The sequence below is a fragment of the Squalius cephalus genome, assembly GCF_949319135.1.
Source record: "Squalius cephalus genome assembly, chromosome: 3".
Taxonomy (NCBI): Eukaryota; Metazoa; Chordata; class Actinopteri; order Cypriniformes; family Leuciscidae; genus Squalius; species Squalius cephalus.
The window spans coordinates 10,909,900-10,919,857 of record NC_137124.1 but is presented as its reverse complement, the minus strand read 5'-3'; the positions used below and the strand labels follow the sequence as shown (position 1 = coordinate 10,919,857).

At 42.0% G+C, this 9,958-nt stretch overlaps 1 protein-coding gene across 1 annotated transcript; it reads left to right on the top strand.

Moving 5' to 3' along the window:
• The first annotated feature begins 53 nt into the window (after positions 1-53).
• Positions 54-6,174, top strand: LOC307155107 (uncharacterized protein). The gene is made up of 3 exons (XM_079865500.1): positions 54-140; positions 1,799-4,962; positions 5,084-6,174. The coding sequence occupies exons 1-3, from the start codon at positions 65-67 to the stop codon at positions 5,306-5,308; spliced, it is 3,465 nt and encodes a 1,154-aa protein (XP_079721626.1). The 5' UTR covers positions 54-64; the 3' UTR covers positions 5,309-6,174.
• Positions 6,175-9,958: the final 3,784 nt, after the last annotated feature.

Here is a 9,958-nt window from a genome sequence, read left to right as displayed (position 1 = left end):
TTATTCACAACATAACTTGCAAAGTTGTTTGATGCCCGTAACTCTCACCGTCTGCTCGTGAATCATGTCACGCCGGAAACAGAAACGGCCCCAACAGCTTGTTAACTCAGACCCCGGGGGCACGCGCTTGATACTGCAAGGTGAGGAAATCATTCATTTGTTAATTATTTGTTAGTTACCCTAGACTAATTAATAGTTATGCGTTAAGGTTTAAAAACGACAGGTTAATACAAAGGTTTTTGCAGTTTACATTGAGCACCTGTTACCCAAATAATATTTTATATCATTTTTTTTCTTTATTGCTTAAATTGGGCACTTTTATCACCTGAAGTGTTATGATACAGGTTCAAATGCACTAGAGCGTTTGGCCCTCTACTCAGTGAGCCATTGTTTGAGAGCTGCAACACATAGCTCACATTTCTACCATGACTGAACTTTTCAAAACTAAGTAGTTTACTGACATTTCCCGCTAAAAATGTCTGCCAAATGTGTTGTATTGAAAGAAGGCTCTTATAGACATAGCCAGAGGGTTGGTCTAAAGGTGTTCAGCCGTATGGCCGGTCATTATGTTGACATGAATCACTCAGGAGGGGCCATAACTACGTTAGCTTTTCAGTAATGTCAATCCACCAAGAGACTTGCAGCATAGTCAGTTTGATTGCTGGGGGTCTTTCATGCATTTAGAGGAGTCTCCTATTCAGTGTGAATAAGGTGCAGGCAAGGGGGAGGGGACGAAGGGGGTGTTTGGGTAAAGATTAATCTCTTCTCATTCTATTCTGTTCTATTCTCCCTTATTCTCTCTCTCATGTTTCCATGTGCTCCTCTTTTCTGCTTCAACTGTGTCCCCCCCCCCCTTCCCACTCCCTTGCCTCTATTCACTTTGTACCTCTGCTCAGTTGGGGGTTCCACTGTTAGAATACAGAGAGGAGAAAGAATGCACTGTTGCATGCATGCATGCATGGAAGAAAAAAAGTTAGCTCTGGAATCTTAAAGATACAGCACTTTTGTGATTTGATTTCTATAGCTTTTGGCAAGAACAGGTAGTATGTTGTGAGGGAATTTCTCAGGGTTTTAACAATTTTGGGCATTTCAGTAGATTTGATTCCACAGGTCTGTGTACAGTCATTTAGTATATCCGTGTGCCACAGAGAGTGAAAATAGTTTGTCTGTCAGTCAACCCACTATTTTCCCAACCCCCTCCTTCTAGTTCTTTTTCTCCGCTCAAGATTCTAAAAGAATTTGACCTTAGAGCTCATGAGGTTAGGTCATCTAGCCAATCAGAGCACATGGACAGTGCCCAAAACCCTTTCTATACCCTAACCTCTGACCCTGTGTAGGGTCAGGGGGGAAGGGTGAATAGAGAGATGAAAGATGTAGTTGATGGACAGAGGGTTGGGTTAAGAGGGGTTGTGGGTTGTTGTGGTGATATCTATTGTCCTTTAAAAAAGCGTTGCAATAGCTCCAAGGTGGCTAGTGAGTTGTGGCAATAGTGAGGACTGAAGATGTGAGTGTGGTTTATGAAGGTTGTGATTTAAGGGTGAAAGATCATTAAGAATGCGGAATGACGAGTGGAGTGGTATTCAGCGTTTTGTGAAAGAAAACTGTTGACAAAGGAGTTGGCCTATATTATTATGAAGGCTTTCTCATGACTTACTGTTATAGAACTCAATTGTAATTATTATTATAAATTATAAAAATTATAAAATAAAGCAACGATGCTATAGCAATATAATGTTTTTAAATAATTGTAATTTTCTGAGGATGTATAAACTTATTCCTTATTTTCTCTATTTTCCAGATGACCAGCTTCCAGTGAAATCTCCATCCACCTCTCTTGCCTCTGAAGCTACCTCATCATCTTCCTCTTCCTCACCTACATCCCTTCAGGACTGTCAGCCTCCTTTGGCTCCAAGACCATCTCCTGGTGGCATTCATGCTCCCTCGCTCCCCAACGAGAGCTCATCTCCTCCCCACTGGCCAAATCACATTGCTTCATATTCCACATCACTGCCTAATGCACACTCATCTCTCTCTCCGGACTTCCCACACCCTTCACTGTCCTCCCAGACCCACTCTCCTCCTCCTGGCCAGCAGAAATCCATTCATATTTTGTCTCATCAGCCACTGTCCACTGTGACGTCCCCACCAATGGGTATTTCTGCAACCACCACTACCTCCTCTTCTTCTTCTTTATCCTCTTCATCATCGCTGGGTGCCCCACCACATCAAGGAAGCCCTAGTCCCATCCACCAAACTCCTTCGTCGCCTTCAGAGCAACTCCAGGTGCCTCCGACCCTCGCTGTACTATTGGAGGAGCTTAGGGTCCTGCAGCAAAGACAGATTCACCAAATGCAGATTACAGAAGAGATCTGCAGACAGGTGCTGCGTCTGGGTGGTATGGTCAGTGCCCAAGATGCACCTCAGGGATCTGTAGAGAATCAACAGAGAGATGCAGGCTCTAGCTCCCCACCTAATACTGTCTCTGGTGTCTCTTTAATTCCCCAAGCTCCTACATCCAAGCCCAACCTATCTCACACTAATGGAACCAGAGCTCCTTATTCAACAACTTCATCTTCAACATCTTCCTCATCCTTATTCACCTCTTCAGCCTCTATGCACCCTCTCTCTCTAACGCTTGGACTTCCACCTCGTTACCTCAATGAAAAGTCTCCCAACACCTCAACCAGTCATGGAAATGGTGTGAATTTCCCAACTCCACCCTTGCCCACGGTCAGCCTCTCCCAGGACCACCTATCTCTCAGTTCCACTGTTAGTACGTCAAATGGATCTTCAAGCTCCTCTTCAAGCCGCCAGCAGCACGTCTGCCGTTTTTGTGGGAAGGTTCTGAGCAGTGACTCTTCCCTACAGATCCATCTGAGATCCCACACCGGCGAGCGCCCGTACCAGTGTCCGGTCTGCCTCAGTCGCTTCACTACCCGCGGCAACCTCAAAGCCCACTTCCTTCGTCACCGCGAACAAAATCCCGAGCTGTCACTTTCGCTCCTGCCACCTGCTTTGTCCGAGCAAAGCCAATCAGGGTCTGGCTCAGGGACATCACAGAGGCGCAGAAAACGTCGAGCTGAGGATGAGGAGCCTTTTGGAGTTAAGGGTAGTATAGGTGTGCCAGACAGTTTAGCCATGGGTTTCCTCTCTGGGTCATCTCATCCATCTCCCTCCTCCCTACCATTGCCACCCAGTGTTGATCTGGCCCTGCTTTCCACCGCCCACTCGTTGCTACAGCTAAACCGTGCCTCGGCTGCAGCCGCGGCCTCCGTTTCCACTAGTGTGCAGTCGTCATCTTCATCCATCACCTCCTCTGCCATGAACAGTCAATTCAAAGGTGCGAAGCAGCAGAGGTTTGATGAGAATACACCACCACACTCCACCTTACATCCTGGTTCTCCATATTCCCAGCTGGCACATCTTCCCAAGATACTCTTCCCATCAGGTCCATCTGCCCACCATCCTAGCCTTGCCCTTCTTCGCCCTCCTCACCTTTCCTCCCCTCACCTCCCACTTACCTTCCCTTTCTCCTCTTACCCCAAACCTCAAAATTCCTCTTCTCCATCCTCCTCTCCATCATCCTCCTCTGTCACCTCGGACACCTCCAAGCTGCAGAGATTGGCGCAGAAGTTAGAGAAGCAGCCTCTTCCAAAAAGCACCAATGATGGCCAGGTGAACTGCAATACTCAGGCTAATGACATATCCACAACTAATGCTATCTCAGCTTACAGGAGGGAGATGATGGCGGCTTTAGGGCTGAACCCCAACAGTGAGCCGACTAGCCAAGAGCTACATGGGTCAACTGCCTCCTCTTTGGTCCCTAATCAGTGTGGGGTGTGCCTCCGTGTCCTCAGCTGCCCAAGGGCGTTACGTCTCCACCAGGCCACTCACTTGGGCGAACGTCCATTCCCCTGCAAACTCTGTGGCCGCTCCTTCTCCACAAAGGGAAGTCTAAGGGCTCATCTAGCCACTCACAGAGCACGTCCGGCCAATGCACGTGGGCAGAACTCTTGCCCACTCTGTCAGCGCAAGTTTACCAATGCCGTGGTACTGCAGCATCACATTCGCATGCATCTGGGAGGCCAATTACCTCCAGAAGGTAACGGGGACCTGCAGTCAGAGGAAGATTCTGGTCAAATGGTTTCCTTACCCACAACCCTTCAGTCTCTTCCTCTCAATATGAGCATGTCTTCCTCTGCCAGCTTACTGGAGTCTAGTGCTAGCCTAAGAGATGCTACATCAGGTGATGCAGACCAGATCATGGAGTCAGATCAAGATCCCTATAACAACACACCTGAGACTAGTCCAACCCTCACCCTGGAGAAGCAGGACCCCTCCAGAGAAAACAGCCCACCTGACAATTCCATTGCCTCAGATGAGAAACATTATGGCACAGTACATCACAGCAAGTCTCAAGTTGTCAATGGCTCTGCAGAAGAGGATGAAGACGCACCTTTATCCCTCTGTACCAGGACCAACTCCCAAGACACCTTGTTTGATAAAAAAAGGCACAATGGGGCTTCACTTCACACGGTGATCAGTGGACCAAAACCTAGTTTAAGCTCTGAAGCTCTCGATCTGTCACCTACCCTAACTCCACCCTCGAGCCCAGGGTTGTCCACTGAGTTAAAATCAGACCAAAGCGAGCAGACAACACTTCATGTGAATGGAATAGACCATGTTCTTGAGCCCAGTGATGGTGACTCTCAGCCAGCCACAGAGAATACTACTTTGCACTCTAAAATGCCTGACAAAGCCGTAGAGCAGAATCTAAAAGCTGAGGATGCACAAGAATCCAAAATAGACGAGTCTGCAGAAGAGGATCAAAGGAAAGATAGAGAAAAGACTGAAATTACATCACCAGAGACTCCCGTGGTCCATCCACTACCGCAGCGTTCTGAGAAACCTTACAGCTGCGCAGAGTGTGGAAAAGAGTATGCTAGCCGCAGTGGATTGAAGGTACAGTAATACAGTTTTTTTTAGATTTGTTAGATGACATTTTATCCATTTAAATATTTATGAACTTCCTGTGATATTCTTTGTGTGCGAAACAAGGCTTCTAATTATTGTGTTTCAACAGGGGCATATGAAAATCCACAGCGGGAGTATGAATCATTTGGCCAGTACTGCATCCTCACAGTCCTCTGAGGGAAAAGTTGTGGAGCGTACAGAGGAGTCGACCCATCGAAAACTGAGAGGAGAGGATGCTAAAAACTTGTCAGAGGAGAGTGCAGATAAACTGTCCTTGCCTGAGCATCTGGTGTCTATTACTGACAGAGACGACAGAACTGAAGACACTGCTTGAAAGAATGTGATTAGTTAGGTTTTAGCACTATTCTTGTTTACTGATTTCTATGACAACTTTTTTTTTCTTTCAATTTTGTGGTTAGGGGTAGTTTTTAATTGTTTGGTATTGTAGAATGGTAGTGAATCAGTCCATATGTAATAGTAGTGCCTTTTCATGAAGACAATTAAATCATATTGATAAAGACTTTCGACTTCAAATATCAGGATGCACTGAAATTGGATCTTGAAAAAAGTATTTGTGTGTAACAAATGACAAGCAAACTAATTATGTGTCTAAGTGCAATTTCAGAAATCAATTTGGAATTCCAGGATATACATAAAAAAAAAACTTGAGGAAAAAAGGGACGTGAGATGTGTGATATGAGATGAGAGAGGATGTGGGATCATACCAAAACTGATCATCTGATGTGCAGCTGAATGTAAATATCCTTTTTGTTTTATGTACCCTGTTTGTATTTTCTTTCATGCTGCTGTACTTTGTAGGTGTTTCTCTAAATAGCTGCACTATATCTGAGACTGCTGAAACTCTTCTTGACAAGGGAGGTTTATAATAACAATGATGGAATGGAAATGCTGAGATAGTCAGATTTACTTTCTGCCCAATCAATGCCTGTTCTTCATCCTACTTTATTTAGGTTTTTTTTTTTTTAAATGAAAAACAGCAAATCAGATCAGTTTTCACAATGCTGTAGATGAGCAAAAGCGGCTCAAAATTGCTAAAGATTAATGCATTATTTTCTGTTATCTTGAATGTTGAAACTTTGTTGGCCCTGTTGAACACTATCCAGCTTTGTTTTGTAAATTTCTTGGATGTAATCTGGTCCTAACTTGTCAAAGAGAGAAATAAAGTCAGAATGAATGTTTCACGATTTGTTTTTACTTAAAAAAAAAAAAAAAAAAAAAAAAAAAATCTGTTATTTTTATGATCACTCATAAAGCTATTTTTTTAGTTTGAGGCATCTTTTTGTTTTTGTTCCATAAGGTTCTATGTTCCTGAGCAATTGTCTTAAAAAAAGAAAAAAAAAGAAAAAAGGTCTGCTTCCTTTAATATGTTTAGTTCCCCAGTTCGGTGGTGTGCATGTTGATGGCTGTATGTGTGTGTGTGTGTGTGTGTGTCTGTGTGTGTGTTTGTTCACACACACGGATACTTGTGTAATGTGATTGAGTGTGCAGCTGTACAGACTTCACTCCCTCCCCTCAAACACCCTCTCGCTCTCTGTGTCATGCTCTCTTTCATATGCTCGCTCTTTCATTTTCTCTTTCATTCTTTGCCTCTTTCACTCTCTTTCTACCCCCCCCCCCCCCCCCCCCCTCCCTGTGTAATGCGGCTGACACACAGGAAGCTCTAATCCTCGCACAATGTCCCCCCTCATCCCCCCTGAGCGTCTCTGCGCGGGATGAAGGGGAGGTGGAGCCCGACCCGGCCAGCTGTCCCTAAAATGGCTCCTAATCCTGCCTCTGCCAGGCCCTCGAAACCATGACAACCTGTAACCAAGGAGAGAAATTTTGAGGTTGAGAGGGAGACGAACAATGAGCCAGAAACAAGGCATGTGGTAGAAGTTTGTCCACATGCATTCAGGAAGGGATAAAGACATGTCTCAATCAAAAATAAGGAAATCTTCCAGAGAAAATGCCAAATGTGCAATAATGTAGTGCCTTAAGAGGCAAAAAAGCAGCAGAAGTGATGAATCGTTCTTCAATGAGCTGTCAAAGATATTTAAAAGATTGCTAATTTATTAAATGGATTAAAGATAAATCTTCTTTTTATTTAGACTCAACAGTGCAGGTGGTTCATAAGTTACCCCCACAATATTTCACAATATATAAAATGATTGTACAACTAAATTCTGTATATTTACAGTATATATACAGTGTGTATATATATATATATATATATATATATATATATATACACACACACACACACACCGTATACCATATATATATATATGGGCCAGTGACATGACGTGCATATTTTTGTGTCCTAGTGCATTATTTCCTTTTAAAATAATTTGATAAATTCATGACATACGTATATCACTTTAATCTATTAAACCTATTTAGTGTGAATTCCTTTTTAGCACATTTAAATATTACATATTATTTTATGTTTTGTTATCTTAAACCCCCCAAATGTCAGGTGGTGCAACTGTCCGAACAAATGAACAGACTAAGAAACGATTTAAAATGGCGTCTTAATAATAAAAAATTAAAAACGAAATACTATGGCAGCATTTTAGTTTTGAAACCTTTCATATAAACATAAATATCAGTAGTTTTAAAGCTGTTGAGATAATTGAAAAACTTTTGTCCAGCAATTTGTATATCAGTGAGGCACAAATGCAAACATGGCTCTTTTATTATGAATTGACGAGGTGATTACAGTAAACATGATAATGCATAATCCAGAGGAGCCCGACTGATCCTTGTGGCAGAGTGAAATGGTTTGTAGATCTCTCTCAAATACTGGTAAAAACTGCTCATTTTAAGTATGGGTAGGTTGGTATGCTTTCCATGTCAAATTTCTCAGAAAAACACCCATCTCACTCTTAAATACTTTCTATGGGATTTTAAATGAGATCAAATTAGTCAGTACCAAAGGCAAAATTGGAACTATTTTAACAAAATAATTTAAGATCATAGTGCAAAAATGAGTACACCCCAATGAATGTGTCTAATCAATCAATCAATCAATCAATCAATCAATCAATCAATCATCCTACAGATGGCCATAGGATAATTGACAATTAAAAGTGGTATTCAAGAGAGAAAATCCACTCCCATAATGCTGACAAAATGGCTCCACATGGAAAAGAAATGTCACAAGACCTGAGATAGAAGATCATTTCTTTGCACAAAAAAAAAAAAAAGATCAAGGTTATAGGAAAATTAGTAAAGCATTCCCAGACAGCAACAATGTGTCGACCCATGTCCGGCCCACATCTGGTACTTGTTGAATCCACATATTCCAGATGTGGCCCGGATCTGGGCCGACACCATGTTGCTGTCTGGGTTGCTAATACGTTTGAATACTGTTGCCAAAGTATCCAAAAACTCAAAAAGGATGGACTTGTGGGAAGCTCGCTGAGACGTCCAGGCCCTGTCAGACCTTGTCAAGAGCGTTTTGTGATTACAGAAATTGAAGAAAATCTCCATGCAAGTTCAGCACAGTTGGCTAAATCATTAGAAAGTCAAACTGGGGTGAGTGTTTCCAGTGACACCATGCGATGTACACTGTGGAGGAGTGCCATACATGGCTGTCGTCCACCAAGGAATCCACTCTTATATTAATTAAAAATAAACGTTTAATAAAACTTTTGTAAAAAATGCAGCAAATTGGTCTTATATTCACTGAGAAATGGATCAAGATCTTAATTTTCAAATGGGTGTACTCATTTCTATTATGTAAAATTTATATAAATCAATATATATACATACATAGTATGGATGCTGCACACTGGTGGCAGTTGAGGAGAGATCCCCATATGATTGTAAAAGCGCTTTGGGTGTACAGTTGCACATATGGAAGCGCTATATAAATGCCTCATTCATATATATATATATATATATATATATATATATATATATATATATATATATATATATACAGGTGCTGGTCATAAAATTAGAATATCATTAAAAAGTTGATTTATTTCAAGAATTCAACTTAACAGGTGAAACTAATATATTATATAGACTCATTACATGCAAAGTGAGATATTTCAAGCCTTTATTTGTTATCATTTTGATGATTATGGCTTACAGCTTATGAAACCCACGGAATCAAAATCCCAGAAAATTAGAATATTCCATGAAATCACACAGTAATTACACAGTGATACCATGGTCATTGAACCAGGTTTTGGTTCTTTTGGCAGTGTGGGCCGGTGCAAATCCTGCTGGAGAATGAAGGAAGCATGAAGTGCTCTGGAAATGTCCTGGTAGACGGCTGCGTTGACTCTGGATTTAATAAAGCACAGTGGACCAAAGTCCTCTTTTCTGATGAGAGCAAATTGTGCATCTCATTTGGAAACCAAGGTCCCAGAGTCTGGAGGAAGAATGGAGAGGCACACAATCCAAGATGCTTGAAGTCCAGTGTGAAGTTTCCACAGTCTGTGTTGGTTTGGGGAGCCATGTCATCGGCTGGTGTTGGTCCACTGTGCTGTCCACTCAACACAGCCGTCTACCAGGAGGACATTTCCAGAGCACTTCATGCTTCCTTCAGCAGACAAGCTTTATGGAGATGCTGACTTCATTTTCCAGCAGGATTTGCACCGGCCCACACTGCCAAAAGAACCAAAACCTGGTTCAATGACCATGGGATTACTGTATAATTACTGTGTGATTTCATGTAATATTCAAATTTTCTGGGATTTTGATTTCGTGGGTTTCATAAGCTGTAAGACATAATCATCAAAATTATAACAAATAAAGGCTTGAAATATCTCACTTTGCATGTAATGAGTCTATATAATATATTAGTTTCACCTGTTAAGTTGAATTCTTGAAATAAATCAACTTTTTGATGATATTCTAATTTTATGACCAGCACCTGTATATATAAACAGCAACAATGGAAAAGTGTTTCCTTTGCAAATCAGGAAAAACAGATGTGGTGTAACGTCCAATTCTGACCACACGATGGCGA